Consider the following 23,938-nt stretch of genomic DNA (forward strand, 5'->3'; position numbering starts at 1 on the left):
TTCATCGTATTTTGTTTCAGGTGCCATGTAAACTGTTGAGCTTGTAGGGTTCTTATTATAACTGGAAGTTTTAATATCTTTAGACATTATTTAATTTGATTGCTAGATAAACAGACTAATATAATTAGAGTATCAACGCTGCAATGTAAGCAAAACTGACCTCAGCTTTGTATCTCAGGTCAGAATTGCTTTAATTAGCAAGGTAAATAAAGAGTAATTTTTAAATCTTTTTTTTTTTTTTTTTAAGATTTTATTTATTTATTTGACAGAGAGAGACACAGCAAGAGAGGGAACACAAGCAGGGGAGTGGGAGAAGGAGAAGCAGGCTTCCCGCAGAGCAGGGAGCCTGATGCGGGGCTCGATCCCAGGACTCTGGGATCATGACCTGAGCCGAAGGCAGACGCTTAACGACTGAGCCACCCAGGCGCCCCAATAAAGAGTAATTTTTAAAAAGTATATGTTAGTTTCTATTTTAAGACTAGTTTGATGGAATGGAAGCTTTTTAACCTTTGCAATTTAATGGAAGAAGTAAAGGAAGATCAGAGAAATTAAGTCACGTGCCTAAGAACACAGCATAAGGATCACAATGCTTGGTTAAACCTGTTATACCTGACTTTCAGTTCAATAATTTTCCATGGCACCATATTTACTTTACATTTAAAGCACATACAGACATACACAGACATACACATAGAAACGCTTACTTACATCACACACATTAAGAAACTATAAGGCAATCATGTGGCCCTATCTCTTCGATCCCACCAAGGAAAACACACCCACACTATACAAACATGCACACATACGTGTGTGTGTGTGTATACAGTACACAAACTACCTTGATTTGGAGGAGGTATTTATCGAAATGTTGACTTGTTTTCTCCGAGTTAAATAGGATTTTCCCCCTTACAATATTTTATAACTATGAAAGTATAGTAATTACCATGTACTCAGCACATCTTAAAGTTTCTAAAATACTTTACTTTTAGCACTAACAGGATTTATACTGAATTTCATTTGATATTTTATAAGATCTCTCTGATTCAAATTGAATTTGTACTCTATTTAATATGTAGAAGCAAGTAACATGTAGAAACATAACGGAAGGAGCGATTGGCTTTACCAGAAAGAAAGTTGAAGGGGGATGGGGAGGGAGAGGTTAATCAAGAAAATCTTCACAGAAGTTGTATATCTTGAACTGAATCTTGGAAGATGAATATGAGTTCATCAGATGGTCTGGGATCAGGAGAGTACCCATATACTGATATGGAATTAAAATGTTTTCTCATTTTCTAGAACTCTGAAAAAGATAATTATTAAAAATATAATTAACAGGGACACCTGGGTGGCTCAGTTGGTTAAGCATCTGCCTTCGGCCCATGATCCCAGGGTCCTGGGATGAGCCCTGCGTAGAGCCCCCAGCCCCTAGCCCGGCTCCCTGCTCAGCTGGGGAGAGTGCTTCTCGCTCTCCCTCTGCCCATTCCCCCACTTGTGCTCCCTCTTGTTCTCTCTCTCAAATAAATGAATACAAATCTTTAAAAAATATAATTAACAAAATCTTAAACTCTTACCTCTCTTCCAAAAAGATTTCTTCCATGTTGTAATACCATTGAAAAAGAATCATAGTTTTGTTTCCATTAACCATAAAAGTGTGTGTTCTAGCTAATTAAAATGTGCATTACAAGTTTGGCTTGTTGAGTTGCCGAGTCTAGATCTAGAGCCTTAGGATCCTGTAATAGTTAGCATATCGCACAACAGTCAACACTTAACTTTCTAAAGATCTTCCACTTCTAATATGAGGCTCTCAAGTTTTTATGAAATTCCATGGGCAAAGATGTTTAAAGATGTAAAATGGCCATTCATAACCTAGCTCACTAATCAAATTAGTTAAGTCTGGGAGCTTGGAGTATTTCTATTTTCAAAGTTTGCACATTTGGGAATGATGAGTTCCAAATGGTATATTGAAAGTGACTGAACTAAAGTTTATATAAATGTGCCACATTAGTTTAATACTTTATATGACAGTCACTGTACAGAAAATTAACATAATACAATCAGTGTTCATTAAGAGGCTCTTCTGACCTCATTAGCACAATTATCATGTAGCACAAGTTCCATACAATGATATACTATTGACACTTTGAAACTGACAAGTTTTTAAAGTGCAAGTATTTATCTAACTCTTTTGGATGTGTTTCTGTATTTTGTAAAAAATTTATTTACTTAAAATATTTACGCACTGACATATATCTCTTAATTTTGACCATAAGGGACTGTAAAGGATCTAATTTGCAGTCTTTATGGGAAATTCAACTGGATGAAGTAGAGTCCATTTGTACAATACAATCTTTTTTTTTTTTTTTTTTTAGGAGGAGGATGGGAGGGAGAGAGAATTTTTTTTTTTTAAAGATTTTATTTATTTGACACGGAGACAGCGAGAGAGGGAACATAAGCAGGGGGAGTGGGAGAGGGAGAAGCAGGCTTCCTGCAGAGCAGGGAGCCCGATGCGGGGTTCGATCCCAGGACCCTGGAATCATGACCTGAGGCAAAGGCAGATGCTTGAAGATTGAGCCACCCAGGCGCCCCAGGGAGAGAGAATCTTAAGCAGGCTCCGTGCCCAGCACAGAGCCTGACAAGGGACTCAGTGTGGGGCTCGATGCGGGGCCCATCTCACGACAGTGAGATCATGACCTGAGCCAAAATCAAGAGTCTGACGCTTAACCTACTGAACCATCCAGGCACCCCTGGAGAATACAATCTTAACGGAAAATTTTAACCTTTTGAATATTTGATATATATGCACCATACTTTTTGATATTTTGAAACTTCCAGAAAATGGAAGATCTCTTTGAAAATGACCTTGTTTTGATAATAAATCCTTTGCAAATAATAAAAATTGAAAGATACGGTTGCTCTGCTCTATGGGACCTTACAAATTTTAGTTTTGTAATGAGTGCCTTTGTAAAAGTCACTTCAGCTAATCATACATAGTAACAAAGATGAGATTTTAGAATATGCTTGAAAAATAGAGGACAGAGTGCTCATTAACAATGATAGGAGAAAAATCATTTTGTAAACAGAGTAAGAAGTCAAAATTTTCATGGTATAAAAAAAGGATTTTAAATTGGATAAAGTTGACTGGATTTAAGGGTTAGAATCTGTCTGTAATAACATACAGACATACTTGTCTATTGTAACATACGTAATGTTAAGTACAGAGTAAAAAGTGTTATGAGAGTAAGATGAGGAAATGATAAGGAATAGAATAATGACCTGATTCTGAGGGTGTAGAGGCCCATTATGAGTAACTTACTACATATCAGCTCATTAACAATGATTTTATGAGAGTTTTAAAAGTGAAGAAAAAAGAATTAGTAGAAATGAGTGATTGAATGAAAAAAGAAAAATGCACAGAATCCAAGATTTAATATGGCATTGAAAATAATTGTTCAGAGTTTTTCTTGAGGGTTTTTGAGAAAGTAAGTGAGTTATGTCTGTATGATGTCTTTAGTTGGTGATGAAATCCCCGGCCTCAGGTAGTACAAAGCATGGTAGAAAATACCACTGGCAAAATGCTGGGAGAGTAGATCGCACCCAATTTATGAACACGTATGGATTTCAATTGGAGGAATCTGTTAATTTGCCATGCGTTCCAGCTGAAGTATCGGAAAAAATATTTAAGAGTAGTGGAAATGTGAAAACTAGGGGACAAACCACAGAAGGTGATGAAGCAGAAGCTGCCAAATTGATAAGGAATAGAATAAATGTGCAGTTGTTACTTGGAAGCCAGGATCTGAGTAGGAGCCAAGAAGGAGACCTTGTTCATTTTGCTAAAAGCAGTATAAATGTCACTGAGACACTAAGCACTGAATGTGGGCTGTTGGTGCTCAGAAAAAGAGCAGGAGAGGCCTTTTGAAACCATCTCTGTTTCCCCTTCACCCTTCCATCCTCACTGTTGGCATAAAGAGATGGGGATGCCTACTGGCTGAATATCGGAGAGGGAAAACAATGCTAGCAGCTGACAGTTATTTCCCAGAACTCAAAGGGGTGGTGTCGAATGTTAGACGTTAGAGTGGAGGTTGACTGTATATTACATTGGGACAGAAAAAGTTTAAGTAAGCAACTCAGAGAGATGGTTGAAGCAACAAGCCCAAATGGAAGCAACAGGAACACACACACACACACACACACACACACACACACACACACACACACCCATACAAGTAGGATTCGGTAAGGAATAGCTTCAAGCTTAAATCATGTAAGAATTAGGTTTAGGTTTCACCTCTTTCCAAAAGAATCAGTGTGTCACAATTAGGAAAGAAAAGAGAAAAAGAGTGTCTAACACCTGAGAATAGTACAAACTCATTGATATTTTGCTTCATTCTATTTCAGAAAGAAAGTGTAACATATTAACCTATATGCCTATGAATAGACATTTTTTCTTAGGTAAAGCTCTGCATTCACAACTGCCCTAGAAAAATTTGAAATCCCTCTTAAAAATCCGTATATCAAAAAAGGAGTATAATCAGTCTCCAAAGGATTCTTATGTAAAAGAGAAGTTCAGGCATCTTGTGCAACCTCTTTCCAAATTTATAAAGTCAGACATACAAAAAAAAAAATTGAATGAGGAAAGACCTCTCTGTAGAATTTCACATCCTGTTGCCTGAATTGATCTGAATTATTAGAACTGCATGCCAACTGGTGCCCAGGCTTCCCTTAAAATCTTCACAGACTGAACAGAAGCAGACGGTTTCCATGGTGTTCACTCCACAAAGCCTTCATTGTGTGGAGATAACCAATTTACTTGATAGAGCCTCTAGTCTAGAAGCTGATTTAATCCTAATTCATTGAAAAGGTATTTTTTTTATTATCCACCCCCAAAAAAGTCACAGTGCAAGCTTGGCCCCAGTTCAATGTCTAAAACACTTCATTTTGTCAAATAGATATTTTACTAAACCACCCTTTTTGATAATGTGGACAGATGCATTTTTATCTCTGTTATCTATGGAGGTTAATACCATGGCATATAGTAAGCACTTAGCATAAATTTTGGGGCAGAAATGAAGGGAAATATTTGGCTGTTTTAAAAGGAAGCATATGTAGCTTCTTCATAAAGACAAATGTCTAAAGTGATAGAAGATTTTTTTTTTTTCTGGATGAAATTTATTTACTGTCACATTGAATAAGTAACTTTGTTTTTGCAATGGATTGGGGATGGTGGTAAATGATAATTACAACATGTGTGTAAACAAGACCAGTGTAAATTCCAGGACTGGTGGAAAGCTTTCTCCAATGTGGGTCTTAGCAGATCTCTTCCAGTCTGATGCCAGCTATGTACCTTTAGTCAAGCTTTAGAGTCATAGACCTGTAGGTAGAAGTGAGCAATCTTTCCTAGAGACAGTCTGAATCAAAAGGGTGTGAGACTAATGAAAACAAGTCTAAAGGGGGGAATTTGACAGTGAATCGTGGATATTCACATCTCACCTTTATGAGTCAGAGAATATTTGATGTGTAATTGGATCAGGCTGATTTAAAGGGAGAAGGACAATTTTGACCAAAGTGGCCAAAGTGGATTATGCTAAGCAGCCAAGTTTTCAAGAAAGAAATGTTCTAATGGATAGATGAATAAGAGTCAGTGAAGGCTTTTACTTCATTGGAGTAGGGACAAAAGTTAAGTGTGGCTCTGGGCTCACCAAGAGACTTGAAATGAGATTTGTTTCTAGAAGGGCTTGAATAAAGGGCGAAGTAGAATATACGCTTAAGTGGTCTGTCAAGGCCAGATCAGGATAATTTTGATCTTTATGCTAAGGAACATGGGAAGTCTTTGAAGGATTTTATGAATGAGTGTAACATAATCAGATATGTTTTTAGAACCTATCATTTGCCAGTAGTGCATAGACTAGATGGGAGGATTCCAGAAAGGTTTTCCAGAGCCATTTGGGAGGGCATTGCAATAGTTTTGATTATATTTACTGGCAAGCTGAATGAGGATACCAGCTGTGGAGACGATGAGACAGATTCAGAAGAAATAGAGTATTTGATAGATTAAACTTTCCAACTGATTAAATGTGAGAGGTAAGGGAGAGGAAGGCAAAAACAATGCTAGATGGTGATGCCATTAACAGATCTGAGGAACACTGGGAGGGTACGCATTGGGGGGACAAGAGCAAACAAGTCTTGACATTTTATGCTGAAGGAGCTTTTATAGCATGCAAGTGGAGACAGCCAGTAGGCAGATAGTTAGGTGGCTATGAAGCTCAGAAGAAGTGCTTGAGTTATATATATTTATATAACTCTGATATATATATATATGAATCTTTGATACATGTAGATTGCAACTGCAGTCATGAGCATGGATAAGATTTCTAGTGAAAGATTAATAGAGGGGTGCCTGGGTGGTTCAGTCGGTTGAGCATCCAACTCGGGATTTCAGCTCAGGTTGTGATCTCATGGGTGGTGGGATAGAGCCCCATGTCGGGCTCCACACTCAGTGGGGAGTCTGCTTGAGAGTCTCTCTCTCCCTCTGCCCCTTCCCCCATCAAAATAAATAAATAATTTTTTTAAAAAATTGACTTATCTCCCTCTTGGTGGAGAAAAAAAAGAAAGAGTAATATAGTGAATAGAAGATGATTGATGAACTGGGCCTTGATGACTTTAGTATGTAGTGAGAGGGTAGAGGAAGATGAGCCTACAAAGAAAAAAATTACCAGTGGTCATAGAAATTGAAGACAAAATAGAGTAGAATGGTATGAAGGCAAAAGGAGGAGAGGGTGCTCAACAGTGTTAAGTTGTTGCTAGATAGCAAGAAAGTGAAACTCCATGGGCTTTAGTGACCTGATTCCTGTATTAAGCAATGTTTTCATTGAGAAACAACATTGAGTGGAAAGAGTGAATAGGAGGTGGAGAACTGGGTAACTCTTGCAGAACATTTGCCTTTGTAGAAGATAAGAGAATGGCTGGAGGGAACTATGGAGGTCAAGAGGGGTTTGACTTTAAAAAAATACGAGTCAATAAGTTTAAATTTCTATATGCAGAATTCACTTGAAAGGGAGGGGTTGAATTTGCAGTAATAGATAACAAAAATTTGATAGACTCACATACTGTGAAGAAGTGAAAGAACAGGAGGAGCAAGATGGCAGAGGAGTAGGAGACCTACATTTTGTCTGGTCCCAGGAATTCACCTAGATAGGGATCAAACCATTCTGAACACCTGTGAACTCAACAGGAGATCAAAGAAAAGAATAGCAGCAACTCTCTGAAGCGAAAAGCGACCACTTTCTGGAAGGTAGGACGTGCAGAGAAGTGAATCCGAGGCTATATTCGGGAAGACAGATGACGGGGGAGGGGGCCTCCGTCAGCCGCTACCGGCAAGTGATAGAGCAGCGGAGCACAAAATCGGAACTTTTATAAGTTGGCTTCACTGAGGGACGTCGCTCCAGTGGCTAAGCAGGGGGGTGGAACCCTCGCTGGGACAGTGTGGTCTTGGGACCCTCGGGGTCACAGAAAGACCGGGGGTGCCTGAGTGCGGCAGAGCTCCCAGGTATTGGAGCGGGGAAGCCGGCTGCAGAGACGGAGCTGAGGCGCGGGCTCTCAGCTCGGAGTCGCCATAAACCGTGATCCACGGCACAGTCGGGCCACGGCTCCTCCAGCAGGGACCCAACAAGCGGCAGATCAGGGAGACTCCCCTTCCTCCCCCAGGAGGAGAGGCACAGGAGTGCACCGCAGGGATCTGCTGGGCTTGGAGACTCCACACGGGGTCGGGTGCCAGAGATAGAAACGCTCGGCCACAGGCCGGGTGAGCACGGAATGCAGCCGGAGACCAGGGAGACGGGAGTGACTAACTGCTTTTCTCTGGGGGCACAATGAGGAGTGGGGCCCCGAGTTCTCGGCTCTTCCGGGGCAGAGATTGGGAGGCTGCCATTTCACTCTCGTCCTCCAAAGCTGTATGGAAAGCTTGCAGGGAACAAAAGCTCCCGACAGCAAACCCGAGCAGATTAGGTAGCCTGGACCTGGCAAGGGTGGGGCAATTCCGCCTCAGGCAAAGACATTTGGGGACCATGGCAACAGTCCCCTCCCCCAGAAGATCAGCAAGAATAGCCAGCCAAGACCAAGTTTACCGATCAGTGAGAACGGCAGAACTCCAGCGCTAGGGGAATACTGCACATAGAACCCATGGGTTTTCCCCATGATTCTTTAGTCTTTCAAAGTTAATTTTTTAAATTTTCTTTTTTTCTTTTTCTACTTTTTTTTTAATTTTTCTTTTTCCCTTTTTCAACCAACATCTTATCAATGCCCTTTTTAAAAAATCTTTTTTATTTTTCATTTTTAGAGTCATATTCTATCCCTTCATTGTAGTTAACCTTATTTTTGGTATATATATATAAGTTGTTCTATCTTTAAAATTTTGGGATAGAGTTTTTTCTAACAGACCAAAATATACCCTAAATCTCTAGTGTATGACTTTGTTCTAGTCTCCTGCCTGATCACATTCTCTCCCCCCATTTTCTTTTTTAATTTTTCTTTCTTTTTTCAACCAACTTCTTATCTTACCAATTTCTCTTATAAAATATTTTATAATTTTCATCTTTACAGTCATATTCCATCCCTTCATCATATTTACCCTTATTTTTGTACATATACAAGTTTTTCTTTCTTTAATATTTTGGGAGGCAGTGTCTTCTAACAGACCAAAATATGCCCAAAACCTAGTGTGTGGCACTGATCTATTCACCAGGCTGATCATATTTGATCATATTCTTTTTTTTTTCTTTCTTTCCCTTTCTTTTCCCCCCAGTTTCGGGTCTCTTCTGATTTGTTTAGTGTATATTTTTCGGGGGTCGTTGTTACCCTGTTAGTATTTTGTTCTCTCATTCATCTATTCTCCTCTGGACAAAATGACAAGATGGAAAAACTCACCTCAAAAAAAAGAACAAGAGGCAATACCGACTGCCAGGGATCAATCAATATGGACATTAGTAAGATAGCAGAACTAGAGTTCAGAATGACGATTATAAAGATACTAGCTGGGCTTGAAAAAAGCATGGAAGATACTAGAAAAACCCTTTCTGGAGAAATAAAAGAACTAAAATCTAACCAAGTTGAAATCGAAAAGGCTATTAATGAGGTGCAAGAAAAAATGGAGGCTCTAACTGCTAGGATAAATGAGGCAGAAGAAAGAATCAGTGAGATAGAAGACCAAATGATGGAGAATAAAGAAGCTGAGAAAAAGAGAGATAAACAACTACTTGATCACGAGGGCAGAATTTGAGAGATAAGTGATACCATAAGATGAAACAATATTAAAATAATTGGGATCCCAGAAGAAGAAGAAAGAGAGAGAAGGGCACAAGGTATATTGGAGCAAATTATAGCAGAGAACTTCCCTAATCTGGGGAAGGAAACAGGCATCAAAATCCAGGAGGCACAGAGAACCCCCCTCACAATCAATAAAAATAGGTCAACACGCCAACATCTAATAGTAAAACGTACAAGTCTCAGAGACAAAGAGAAAATCCTGAAAGCAGCTCGGGAGAAGAGATTTGTAACCTACAATGGTAGAAACATTAGATTGGCAACAGACCTATCCACAGAGACCTGGCAGGCCAGAAAGGACTGGCATGATATATTTAGAGCACTAAACGAGAAAAATATGCAGTCAAGAATACTACATCCAGCTAGGCTCTCACTGAAAATAGGAGAGATAAAAAGCTTCCAGGACAAACAAAAACGAAAATAATTTGCAAACACCAAACCAGCCCTACAAGAAATATTGAAAGGGGTCCTCTAAGCAAAGAGAGAGCCTAAAAGCAACATAGACCAGAAAGGAACACAGACAATATACAGTAACAGTCATCTTACAGGCAATACAATGGCACTAAATTCCTATCTTTCAGTAGTTACCCTGAATGTAAATGGGCTAAATGCCCCAATCAAAAGACACAGGGTACCAGATTGGATAAAAAAACAAGACCCATCAATATGCTGTCTGCAAGAGACTCATTTTAGACCCAAAGACACCTCCAGATTTAAAGTGAGGGGGTGGAAAACCATTTACCATGCTAATGAACACCAAAAGAAAGCTGGGGTGGCAATCCTTATATCAGACAAATTAGATTTTAAGCCAAAGACTATAATAAGATATGAGGAAGGACACTATATCATACTTAAAGGGTCTAAGATCTAACAATTGTAAATATCTATGCCCCTAACATGGGAGCAGCCAATTATATAAGCCAGTTAATAACAAAATCAAAGAAACACATCGACAACAATACAATAATAGTAGGGGACTTTGGCACGTCCCTCACTGAAATGGACAGATCATCTAAGCAAAAGATCAACAAGGAAATAAAGGCTTTAAATGACACACTGGACCAAATGGACTTCAAAGATATACTCAGAGCATTTCATCCCAAAGCGACAGATTACAAATTCTTCTCTAGTGCCCATGGAATATTCTCCAGAATAGATAACATCCTAGGTCACAAATCGGGTCTCAACTGGTACCAAAAGTTTGGGATCATTCCCTGAATATTTTCAGACCACAATGCTTTGAAACTAGAACTCAATCACAGGAGGAAAGTCGGAAAGAACTCAAATACATGGAGGCTAAAGAGCATCCTACTAAACAATTATTGGGTCAACCATGAAATTAAAGAAGAATTAAAAAAATTCATGGAAACAAGTGAAAATGAGAACAAAACTGTTCAAAATCTTTGGGCTGCAGCAAAGGCGGTCCTAAGAAGAAAGTATATAGCAATACAAGCCTTTCTCAAGAAACAAGAAAGGTCTCAAATACACAACCTAACCCTACACCTAAAGGAGCTGGAGAAAGAACAGCAAATAAAGCCTAAACCCAGCAGGAGAAGAGAAATAATAAAGATCTGAGCAGAAATCAAAAGACCAATAGAACATCTCAATGAGACTAGGAGCTGGTTCTTTGAAAGAATTAATAAGTTTGATAAACCCCTGGCCAGACTTATCAAAAAGAAAAGAGAAAGGACCCAAATAAATAAAATCATGAGTGAAAGAGGAGAGATCACAACCAACACCAAAGAAATACAAACAATTATAAGAACATATTAGGAGCAACTATATGCCAGCAAATTAGATAATCTGGAAGAAATGGATGCATTCCTAGAGATGTATAAACTACGAAAACTGAACCAGGAAGCCATAGAAAACCAGAACAGACCCATAACCAGCAAGAAAATTGAAGTAGTAATCAAAAATCTCCCAACAAATAAGAGCCCAGGGCCAGATGGCTTCCCAGGGGAATTCTACCAAACATTTCAAGAAGAATTAATACCTATTCTTCTGAAACTGTTCCAAAACATAGAAATGGAAGGAAAACTTCCAAACCCATTTTATGAGGCCAGCATTACCTTGATCCCAAAACCAGACAAAGACCCCATCAAAAAGGAGAATTACAGACCAATATCCCTGATGACCATGGATGCAAAAATTCTCAGCAAAATACTAGCCAATAGGATCCAACAGTACATTAAAAGGATTATTCACCATGACCAAGTGGGATTTATTCCTGGGCTGCAAGGTTGGTTCAACATCCACAAATCAATCAATGTGATACAATACATTAATAAAAGAAAGAACAAGAACCATATGATCCCCTCAATAGATGCAAAAAAAGCATTTGACAAAGTACAGCATCCTTTCTTGATTAAAACTCTTCAGAGTTGGGGCGCCTGGGTGGCTCAGTTATTAAGTATCTGCCTTCGGCTCAGGTCATGATCCCGGCATCCTGGGATCGAGCCCCACATCGGGCTCCCTGCCCTGTGGGAAGCCTGCTTCTCCCTCTCCCACTCCCCCTGCTTGTGTTCCCTCTCTCGCTGTCTCCCTTTCTCTGTCAAATAAATAAATAAAATCTTAAAAAAAAAAAAAAAAGTTCAGAGTGTAGGGATAGAGGGTACACACCTCAATATCATAAAAGCCATCTATGAAAAACCCACAGTGAATATCATTCTCAATGGGGAAAAACTGAGAGCTTTCCCCCTAAGGTCAGGAACATGGCAGTGATGTCCACTATCACCAGTGCTATTCAACATAGTACTAGAAGTCCTAGCCACAGCAATCAGACAACAAAAAGAAATAAAACCTCATCCGAATCGGCAAAGGAGAAGTCAAACTCTCACTCTTTGCACATGGTATGATACTTTATGTGGCAAACCCAAAAGACTCCATCCCAAACTGCTAGAACTCATACAGGAATTCTGTAAAGTGGCAGGATATAAAATCAATGCACAGAAATCAGTTGCATTTCTATACACCAGCAACAAGACAGAAGAAAGAGAAATTAAGGAGTTGATCCCACTTACAATTGCACCAAAAACCATAAGATACCTAGGAATAAATCTAACCAAAGAGGCGAAGAATCTGTATTCAGAAAACTGCAGAATACTCATGAAAGAAATTGAGGAAGACACAAAGAAATGGAAAAACCTTCCATGCTCATGGATGGAAGAAAAATATTGTGAAGATGTCAATGCTACCTAGAGCAATCTATACATTTAATGCAATCCCTATCAAAATACCACCAAGTTTTTTCAAAAAGATGGAACAAATAATCCTAAAATTTGTATGGAACCAGAAAAGACACTGAATAGCCAGAGGAATGTTGAAAAAGAAAAGCAAAGCTGGTGGCATCACAATTCTGGACTTCAAGCTCTATTACAAAGCTGTAATCATCAAGACAGTATGGTACTGGCACAAAAGCAGACACAGAGATCAAAGGAACAGAATAGAGAGCCCAGAAATGGACCCTCAACTCTATGGTCAACTCATCTTCGACAAAGCAGGAAAGAATGTCCAATGGAAAAAAGACAGTCTCTTCAACAAATGTGTTGGGAAAATTGGACAGCCACATGCAGAAGAATGAAACTGGACCATTTCCTTACACCACACACAAAAATAGACTCAAAATGGATGAAAGACCTAAATGTGAGACAGGAGTCCATCAAAATCCTAAAGGAGAACACAGGCAGCAACCTCTTTGACCTCAGCTGCAGCAACTTCTTCCTAGAAACATCGCCAAAGGCAAGGGAAGCAAGGGCAAAAATGAACTATTGGGACTTCATCAAGATAAAAAGCTTTTGCACAGCAAAGGAAACAGTCAACAAAACCAAAAGACAACCGACAGAATGGGAGAAGATATTTGCAAATGACATATCAGATAAAGGGCTAGTATCCAAAATCTATAAAGAACTTATCAAACTCAACACCCAAAGAACAAATGATCCAATCAAGAAATGGGCAGAAGACATGAACAGACATTTCTGCAAAGAAGACATCCAAATGGCCAACAGACACACGAAAAAGTGCTCAGCATCACTCAGCATCAGGGAAATCCAAATCAAAACCTCAATGAGATACCACCTCACACCAGTCAGAATGGTTAAAATTAACAAGTCAGGAAATGACAGATGTTGGCGAGGATGAGGAGAAAGGGGAACCCTCCTACACTGTTGGTGGGAATGCAAGCTGGTGCAGCCACTCTGGAAAACAGTATGGAGGTTCCTCAGAAAGTTGAAAATAGAGCTGCCCTATGACCCAGCAATTGCACTACTAGGTATTTACCCCAAAGATACAAATGTAGTGATCCGAAGGGGTACATGCACCCCAGTGTTTATAGCAGCAACGTCCACAATAGCCAAACTATGGAAAGAGCCAGATGTCCATCGACAGATGAATGGATAAAGAAGATATGGTATATATATGTATACACACACACACACACACACACACACACACACACACACACAATGGAATATTATGCAGCCATCAAAAATATGAAATCTTGCCATTTACAACAACATGGATGGAACTAGAGGGTATTATGCTAAGCGAAATAAGTCAATCAGAGAAAGACAAGTATCATATGATCTCACTGATATGAGGAATTCTTAATCTCATGAAAGAACCTGAGGGTTGCTGGAGTGGTGGGGGGTGGGAGGGATGGGGTGACTGGGTGATAGACATTGGGGAGGGTATGTGCTATGGTGAGCATTGTGAATTGTGTAAGACTGATGAATCATAGTTCTGTACCTCTGAAACAAATAATACATTATATGTTAAAAAAAAAAAAGAGTAGGAAGGGAAAAATGAAGGGGGGGAATCGAAGGGGGAGACGAACCATGAGAGACTATGGACTCTGAGAAAGAAACTGAGGGTTTTAGAGGGGAGGGGGGTTGGGGGGATGGGTTAGCCCGGTGACGGGTATTAAGGAGCACTAGTATTGAATGGAGCACTGGGTGTTATACGCAAACAATAGATCATGGAACAATACATCAAAAACTAATGATATAATGAATGGTGACTAACATAACATAATAAAATTAAATTTAAAAAAGTGAAAGAACAAAGTATAAAAGGCAAGTAGAGTGATTGGCTTTAGGTAAAGAAGGGAAACTCATTCAAATGTAAGAGAAGGGAATGAGACGGGCACACACAGATAAGATTGAATATTTGGACATAGAAAGTGGAAGAAATTCTAGTCTGATAATTGCACTTTCATTGGTTGAGTAAAAAATGTCATCTGTTGATAGCTGTAGAAGGAAGATGGGTTAATGCTTTGACAGCTTTGGAAAAAGTTTAAAATAGTTCCTGTGGAGAGTCAGAGTTCAAGGAGAAAACAGCTAAATATGGCAGGATGCTGGGTTCATTTGCAGCTGTTGATCATTGCTTTAGTTGGGTTCCCCGGGAGTGGATCTGGAGACAAAGATTTAGGTGCAAGTTTTTTATTGGGAGAAGTGATCCCAGCAAATAAAGTGGGGGAGTGAGGTTAGGAAAAGAAGGCAGCCAATAAAAGATGATACTGGGTTATTGCTGGAGGCAACTGGAGTTGAACCCGTCTGGGAACCCCCTGAGGGTCTGTGTGTAACTTTCACCATGATGGTCATACTGAAAGGCAGGGGCGCTGGGATATTGATGTACCAGCTCCTAGCTCTCTCTTGTTAAGGGTCACTCTGGTGGGATTAACATCTCAGCACTTCTGGCCTCCCCTGTGCACTGGCAAGTGAATGCCTAAAGGCAGAGAGACCCAGTGATATCTGTATTGTACAAAAGGAAAAGTAAAAATGCTTTTCTTAAAGTATTCTGATGGAAAACCTGCACTGAATTTTGTAGGTGGCTGAGTGACCAGAGTCAAAGATTTGATTTGGTGAGTTAACATCAAAGAGAGAAAGAGAGGTGTTTAGAAGCATGCAATAGGACTCCATTTCAACATCACCATTATGAATGAAGAAATAGGAAACCTGGTAACTAAACTTACAGGAAAAAACAAATGTAGGGAAGATAACAATCACCATGATAAAATGAAAATCCATAGATATTTACAGTCCAAATGCAAATAAAAGTTTTGACATTCAGTGACATGGAATTGGAGTCCAAGTCTCTGAATTCAGATCCCTGTTCCTTCAGTTTCTTGTTGAGTACCCTTCACTCAGTAAATATTTTTCCCTGTGAACCAGGCCCTATTTGAGGTGAAGGATATAATGGTAAACAAGATGAATTAAGTTCCTTCTCTATGGTACTAACAGTCTGAGATCAATTCACTTAATTTCTTTGAACTTCCTTCTTACACGAGCAGAGAGATTAATAATAACTCACCATAGGCTTTTTTAAGAACACAAAAAGAGAATATGTTTTTGGAAGTGTTTCATGTTCTATGAAGGTCTGTATCAGTTTAATTTTAAAACAGTAGCCTGCAACTAACATGCAAAACTTTATCAGGTTTATATGACTGAAAGCCCTGAAGTAAGAGTTCGGGAAATCACCTCCTAGGGCCGCTGGGTGGCTCAGTCGGTTAAGCGTCCAACTCTTGATTTTGGCTCTGGTCATGATCTCTGGGTTGTGAGATCGAGCCCCGCATTGGGCTCCACACTGGGTGTGAAGCCTGCTTAAGATTCTCTCTCTCCCCCTCTCCCTCTGCCTCTGCCCTGCACCCTCTCTCTCAAAAAAAGAAAAAAAAAAAAAAGGAAATCAGCTCCTAAGTTTGTGGTTGTGGAGAACTGGCTTAGCAATAGTTTATGTGAAAAATTCTGAGATGTCTAGCTCAATTTAACTTCAATGTGAGTTAAAGGTCTAATATGGAAGTCAAAACATTGATCAAACTTGTAGGCTGCATATCCAAGAAGATAATTGTCTGTTCCTTCCTGATTGTACTAAACACTATTGACATGGTCTCTTTAGGAGCCAAATTTTAAACAAGATACTGACAAGCCAAGGCATTAGCCATGGAAGTAACTAGGAATAAGGTAGGGTACCCTCAGATATTTTCTAGTGTTTTTAAAGAATTGATTTCAACTATGTGAGGGTTGTCTTGGATAAGAAGATGTATCATGGTGATAAAAGTACATTACTTGGTGTCTTAAATTTTATATCTGTACTTTTGTCCTATTTCACAAGCTTCCTATAAAAATTGAATAAATATTTTTCTGGGGACCTTGTTGACTGTTGTTTTAATAAACTTGGATTAGATGATTTCTAAATTCTCTTTTCATAGATTCTTTACAGGTGCTGATAAAATCTAGGGGTTCTTTCTCAAGAAAAATGCACACACAATTTAGAATTGTGCCTGGAATTTCAAGTGATGCACAGAGCTCCTCCTCCCTTGCAACTGTCTATGACTCTCCTCTAATCTCTGCTTTACTTCAATCTGAATGACCTGATCGAACAGTTAACTCCCATTGGCTCCATAGGTCTCCACAATAAAAGAATGAGAATATCAGGGTATATGATTAGATGTTTATTGCAGCATCTTATCTTTTCTCAGGGTTCTGCAATGTGGGCAGGGCTCTCTGGGTAGTTCTGAGGCTCTAAGTGCCATCAGCTGGAGAATTCATTTGGCTATATTCAGCTGGTGTTTGAGATGGGTCAAAAGGTGAAAGAAAGCTTTCTTCACGTGTGTGGTGCCTCATTCGCTCCCACATTGTCTCTCCAGCTGGCTAGATCAAGCTTCCTTAAAGGGCCATTGGAATTCTTAGCTAACAGTTGCATTCTCAGTGCATGTTCTAAGAGGACAAGATCCACAGTGCAAGCACTTATGAAGCCTCTGCTTGCCTTATGCTTCCTAATACCCCGTTTGCCATAGCAAGTTACATGGTCAAATTCAGAGTCGGTGGTATTGTTGGAGACTACACAAGGGCATGGATCTCCAAGGTATGGTTCAGTGGGAGCTACCGACAGGAATTTTATGTTTGGTATAAGTACTTTCCAGAAAGAAAGAGGGTTATCTTGGGGAATAGTAATTTTTCAGCCAGTGCAAACATTCAGGCAGACGCAGAGTGATAGCTTATAGGAGATACTCTAGGGAGGCGATTGCTACATTGAGCTTAATAAAGTGATTTCCATGATCATAAGACTAGATCAAAGCTAACTCCAAATTTTGAGCCTACGTAACTAGGGAAATGGTAGTGCTATTAACAGTAACAGGGGCATCAGGCAGGAGTCTCAGATTGGAAGGAGAATGGTAAACGTGGAGAGATTACTTTTTCTTTTTCGTGTAGAAGAAAGAGATAATCAAGAAATAATGACCCTTATTTTTTCCTGTCTTAGGTTGGATGTCGATATAACTGAACTTCACAGTTGGATTACTCGTTCAGAAGCTGTGTTGCAGAGTCCTGAATTTGCAATCTATCGGAAGGAAGGCAACTTCTCAGACCTTAAAGAAAAAGTCAATGTAGGTTATGCATTAATTTTTATGTATTTTCCTAAGCTTTGCTGCTTGTAAACTCTGTGCTTTGTACTATCTGATTCTATCAGTTGAAAAGATTAAAGCAATATGGAATAATGCTTTTAAATATATCTTTAAAGTATATTTTACATATCCAGCAGAATCAGAGTTTAGCTTAGAGAAATTTTTCCTGGTTCTGTTGTGACTGAGCAGGGATGCTTTTCATAAACCTTCTTTAAATTTTATAATATTTAGCTGTAAATTAACAATTTTATAACATTAACTCATATTGATTTTCCTTCATGTACTGTTCTGTCACCTCAAGGCTGGGACTTAGCAAGCTTGCAGAATAGAATAGACCCTTAGAAATACTAGACTTAGGACCCTGTTTATGCTCTCACTATCATCAAAAAAGTTATTTTTTATACTCATTAGTACTTGTCGTAACAGATTTGCATTGTCCAGATATTTATGTATTGCATTACCATAACTAAAAGATGTCCAGCCTTTTTCAATATTTATTTATAGTAAGAGGCGGTTTACTGTTTTTATTACCTGCTGAGACATTATAATTGTGTCTTTCACAATAGGGATTTTTATTAGTTTAATAGGAGCTGCTTCATCTTCAAGGACATTATCAGGGCTTTGATATTTCAACTTCTACAATTATAAAACATCCATTTTGGCAATTGTTTGTGAGAGCGTTTCTAATAGAGTGAATACTCTGTAGTGGGCAGGCTAAAGAAACAAATATTCTGAATGTTAAATAATTTTAGCTATAGGAAGGTCACGTGTGTGAATAACTCCGTTTCATGTTTCGAGCATTCAGTTTCCTACCAGACGAACTCTCTTAGATTTTTCCAAACACAACACTCTCTTAGATACAAGCTAATACTTGCTCTGCAGTTGGAACATTGGGAGAGCAAGAAATGATTTTCTTCTAGGAGAAAATACTCTATTTTTTAGGCTGCTTGAGGTAGAGAGGAGATGGTTCCATCAACATATCTCAGAGTTAACAATTTATAAATTGGGAAGTTATTTTAAAAGCATTATTAGTTATACAGTGTACTGTCATTAGTATAATAATAGACAATTATAAATAATTTTAAGAAATGGGCACTATGATGATGTTTTAGTTTTAAAATTAAACTGAAGCATAATATATATAGTAGAAAATTAGCGAAGTGTGTTATTTCAAAGTATACTCACTTGAAGGTATGTTTTTCGTGATGATTGTGGAGGGAAGTCCTATTAAGTAGAAAACTGCTTAGAGAAGATCAAGTCTAAAATACATTTTAAAGTTCATGTGATGTATTTGACCACTGAAAGTATGAGTCACCTTGGACAGACATTTTATTAGCTAATTTAAATTTTTAAAAATTTATCCCAATAATCTACTTATCTGTTTGTCATCCTGTTTCTGGATCTTAAAACAGCTCTGATCAAGCAGGAAAATTGAGTACCAGAATCTCAAGAATATAAATTCAAAAATTTCCTGTTATCATATGGTTACCTAGAAGCAATTTGCATTTAATCAATAGTGTCAGCAATGACAGACTGAAAGTGCTAAAAAAGATGTACAATATTGTATGAGTGGTTTTCTGATGCCTTGTGAGTCACCTTTATCAACTTCTACTCTCATTTTCTGAAATAACAACATCATTCTTAATTGCCTACTAAAATAGGACATGAAATGATTTACCTAGACATTTCCTTCAGGCTAAATATAATATGTATGTATTAAAAATCCTTGAGAGAAATACATAGTAATGATGATGGATATGCAGTTTAGACGTACATTAATTTTCTTACTTCTTCACCTGTCAGTGTATGTAACTTATTTTGAACACACAGGAGGCCCATCTCATGAACTTGAGTGGTATTCGTTTTTAGGCATTAAAAGTGGCTAAATATTACCCTCTTTTTTTTTTTTTCTTTCACTCGACTCCTTCATTCATCTATTACTTTCAAGTGTTTTCAGCCAATTAGAATGTTGTAGAATATTATCACTTCAGTCTTATATATTTTTAAAACTAACAATTTTTCTTTTTCTATTAGTCATGTGTTTTATCTACATAACTAACATAATGCGCTTACTTAAAAGTTGAATTCCAGGGGACATTTCTACTCCGAGTGGTCCCCGGACAACCAATATTGGCATCATCTGTGAACTTATTAGAAACGTGTGAGTTCAGACCTAATGAGTCAATTTGTATTTGAACAAGATCCACAAGTGATTGGTTTGTACATAAAGGTTTGAGAATCAGCACTCTAAGGCATCATCTGAGACTTTACCAAACTCCTAGATCCTTTACTCATTCTGTTAATGTCACCACAGTTGAGAAATTCAAGTGGAATCAACAGGTGTAGCTACTCAACTTCTTGAACTGAGCACTTGGTAATGTAAGGTAGTAATTAAAACAACAAACAGTCTAGTCTTACTGCAAGGTGGTTGTACACCTGTATAGTGTTCTCTTGAAAGCCCTCATACCGGCTATTAAGGTCAACAGGCCTTGGGCTCTTTCTGGAGCCCATGCTTGCTCTCACTCATACCACATCAACTTTTAACAAAGTTCTGTTGGAAATCCTGAAGCCAATTAATTCTACATTTCTTTTAGGTCTATTATCTGGGTTTGCCACCCACAATATAGGTATCTCTATTCATCTGTGTTTTCTTGACTCTTCATCTCTCTGCCCTTCTTCAGCCTTGCTTCTTGGGGCCTTCCCACACGTACTCTCTGTGCATTCTGAAGTCCTTCTTCCGAAACAAGCTTTCTGTCCTATGTACTCATTCTTACTTGTTCTAGTACTACATAGAAACCACTTTTACCCTCAAGAACACCACTAAGACTAGTGACTCTTTAACTCCTCCCACTCATTTATTTTTTATTATGTTCAGTTAGCCAGCATATAGTACATCATTAGTTTTTGATGTAGTGTTCAATGATTCCTTAGTTGCATATATCCCCCACTCATTTAGAATTGCTAGTTTCCTCACTTCCCAGGGCCAATTGCGAAGGTACTTCTTTCTGTGTAAAAATATCTCATCCCTTGGCCATCCCGATGGCCATCTGTTACTCACCATTTTGTGATAATATTTTCTCATTGAAGACTGGCACCAGGATCATATTCTTCTCCACCCACATTATGCCTTCATTAAAAATCTCAGGTCATATTGGTTGTCCTGCTATCTCCAAAGGTTTCCGTTTCCCTAATCTGCTCAATTCACCTACCTCCTTGCATAACTAGACTGTAGATGTTTGACTTCCAGACATTACTCTGTTTCAGAAATACTCTACTTACACAGATGCTTTGGTGCTTCTCCATAGGCTTTCCATGCATTCCTTGTAAGTTTTCTTCTCTCCTTCTCTCGACAGTTATTTCGAGTTTTTAACGGGCATGGCAGATGACTTTCCCTCTTAGTTTATTTAAGATAATATCTAACAAATTATGTGTATTTGTGCTCATATTCTCTTTTCCCCCTCTGCCTTGGTGGAAGAGACTGTGCTTTGGCCAGTTAAGGCTAATCTGTGTATGTGAGTGTGTGTGTGTGTGTGTGTGTGTGTGTGTGTGTGTGTGTGTGTGTGAGTTCTCAATATTTTCACTGTCTATGTCATAAGGAATCTGCTTCCATTCAGCCACACATCCATATCTTCAATAAAACCCTCCTCTCCTTTAAACACATAGGAATATTTTTGTGTCTTAGTTACTCAACTTCTCTGCAGGACTATATTTTAACCTCTTTATCCTTCATGAAATTCTTTCCTCCCTGGGTTTATGGGATACCATTATCTATTGGTTACTTTTGTACATTTCTAGTCATTTGTTCTATCTCCTTTTTCCTTTATTATTGATATTCTACACAGTTCTTCCCTTGTTTTTGTTCCCTGGATTATCCTCATTCCTTCCTATTCAAATAACATCTATTTTCTAATGGCTCCCAAATATGTATCATTAGCTTATGTCTCTCCCTTGAAGCCCAAGCCAGTTTATTTAATTGCTTAATAGACAATTTTAATTGGATATTTGCCTGAAAACTTAAAATAAATCTTATGCTCTCCCCAGCCCTCCTTCATTCTTTCTCTTTCCTTTCTTTCTTCTGACAGCCTGATCCAGAAATCTAAAAGCTAACTGGGTCATCTAGATTTTTTTTTTTCCTACCATTTGCAAGTCCACCCTAGTTCAATTAATTTCATTCCCTTAACCACTCTTGAAAGTGTCCAGTTCTCTCTATTCCTAACACTACAACCCTGATTAAAGCTAATACCATGGGTTACCTCTGTTTAAGAAGAAAATCCCTAGCCGGTCTTCCCTGCCACTAATACTGTATTCCTTTAGAGGTTTTCACATCACTTCTGTCAGAGTGAACTTACTAAAACATAAATATTATCCTATTATGCCTCTGTTGATATTCATTTGAAAAAGCAAAAAGAAGCCACTGATAATCAGAAGCTGGCTGGGCACTTCAGTTAGTCCTTGGAGATGCTCAATGTTGACGTTGACTAGTGCTCACAGCTAGCCTGCAGTGTTCTCCTGCTGAATATGTGCAACAGCTCAGAATGCCAACAACAGACAAGGCCACTTCATGATTGGGATGGATCAAGACCAAAACGTGACCATCTTGTAATCCTATTTCAACAGACCAAAAAATGGGTGCAAACCACCCCAAATGACTGCATATCCCCCATCTTCACTAATGTGACAAATGATGCTGCCTTACCAATCTTGGTTTTAGCCTCTCTACATTGCTCCTGCCATCTAGATAAAAATTCTTAAGATGCGCAGTCACAGAAGTAACTCCATTTACTTACGACATCTAATTAAAGGCAAAGCCCTGCTTCCTTGACCACTCTCCTCACTTTACATGTGCCCAAATCCAATCAACTCTTTCTAACCATCCTCTTAGAGACCTACCCCATAGTTCGCTATTATGTGCCACCTCTCCTGTTGCAACAACTAGATCAACTTCACTTTGTTTATATAGGCACCTTCCTGGTGGCCGTTGGGGGGAAGGTGTTGACAGAGTCAGTAATTTCATGTCGCCTTTGTGAAGGCTACCGTGACCTAATTTCTTTTACCTTATCCATATTGATTTCTGGCCATTCTAACGTTGATTAGATTGCTGGTTTCTAGAAATTAGCGAATGGAACTTAAGTTGGTTTTGTTTTTGGTTTGTTTTGGTTTGGCTTACTTTGGTGCCTAATATAGTGCCTGGCACTTCACATAGTTGATATTTGACTGTATGAAGAAGTGATTTTTTTTCAGTTCCTTGGGCACATTTTAAGTCAGGCTCTGCTACCAACATGAAGGATATAACAACTTCTGAATAAACATTTGAGTGAATAAATTACTTTTTCTGTCAAAGGGGAAAACTTCATTATAGAATGTTAAGTGAATAGAAAATTAATTGCTTCTAAAGTCAGGGTAGGCCTCTGGGGAATCTGGAACTTACTTTCATATTAATTAGAGAAGATGTCATGAAAGGAGGAGGCTTTTAAGAGATGCCGATAAAGAAGGAGGAAGAGGTCATAGAGTGTTTTTAATCAACTTATTAGAGAATCAGTAAACTTCCCTTCTTTGTATACTTTGCTTAAAACTTAATTATGTTTCTTTTTTCTCTATATTATACAACTCAGTTGCCTTTTATTTTGCACTTGAAGTTATGTATTTTAGAATTCCTAATTTGCTGATATCTCTAAGAATTTTTATGGACCTTTAATATATTTTAAAATTAACAGTACAACCCTTATGGAATGGTTAACTGATGGCTTTTTTAGCTTCTGTCTTCTTGACTTGAAATTATCTGTACTAGATACATCAGAATCTGAGTAGTAGCTTCTAAACATATCATATATTGAATATATATTGGCTAAAGTATTTCATATTCTCTGTTAAGAAAAACCATTTCAAAAGTATATGTTCTGTTAGAAAAAAATAGATACTTTTAAGATTAAAAATACTGTGTATGTGTATACACCTACATATACGATAAACAGAGAAACAGACATAAAAGCTGGATGAGTTTCCTGAGGATGACAGATTAGAGAAATATAATCATGTCTAGGACAGAGATGCTTTCCCAAATAAGGTGATTTCTAAGAGGTAGTTTTAGTTATGGGTACTTACTGCTATAAGAAGCATTGTACCTGGCAAGAATAAAATTAGTGCCCTTCATGAAAGATCTTTCTGTATAGGGGTGGGAACTGAAATCTGACTACAGATACTTGGACTAATATTGAAGATGAA

The 23,938-nt window shown here is 38.4% G+C and overlaps 1 protein-coding gene across 9 annotated transcripts in view; it reads left to right on the forward strand.

Moving 5' to 3' along the window:
- The window catches only part of DMD (dystrophin), a 2,185,421-nt gene that overhangs the window by 795,055 nt on the left and 1,366,428 nt on the right, over positions 1 to 23,938 (forward strand). For all 9 annotated transcript variants that reach the window (XM_078064107.1, XM_078064109.1, XM_078064106.1 and 6 more), the window contains one exon: positions 17,575 to 17,698. In XM_078064107.1, the coding sequence (XP_077920233.1) occupies positions 17,575 to 17,698 (124 nt within the window). The remainder of the gene's footprint in view (positions 1 to 17,574; positions 17,699 to 23,938) is intronic.

The sequence above is a fragment of the Halichoerus grypus genome, chromosome X (genome assembly GCF_964656455.1).
Source record: "Halichoerus grypus chromosome X, mHalGry1.hap1.1, whole genome shotgun sequence".
NCBI lineage: Eukaryota > Metazoa > Chordata > Mammalia > Carnivora > Phocidae > Halichoerus > Halichoerus grypus.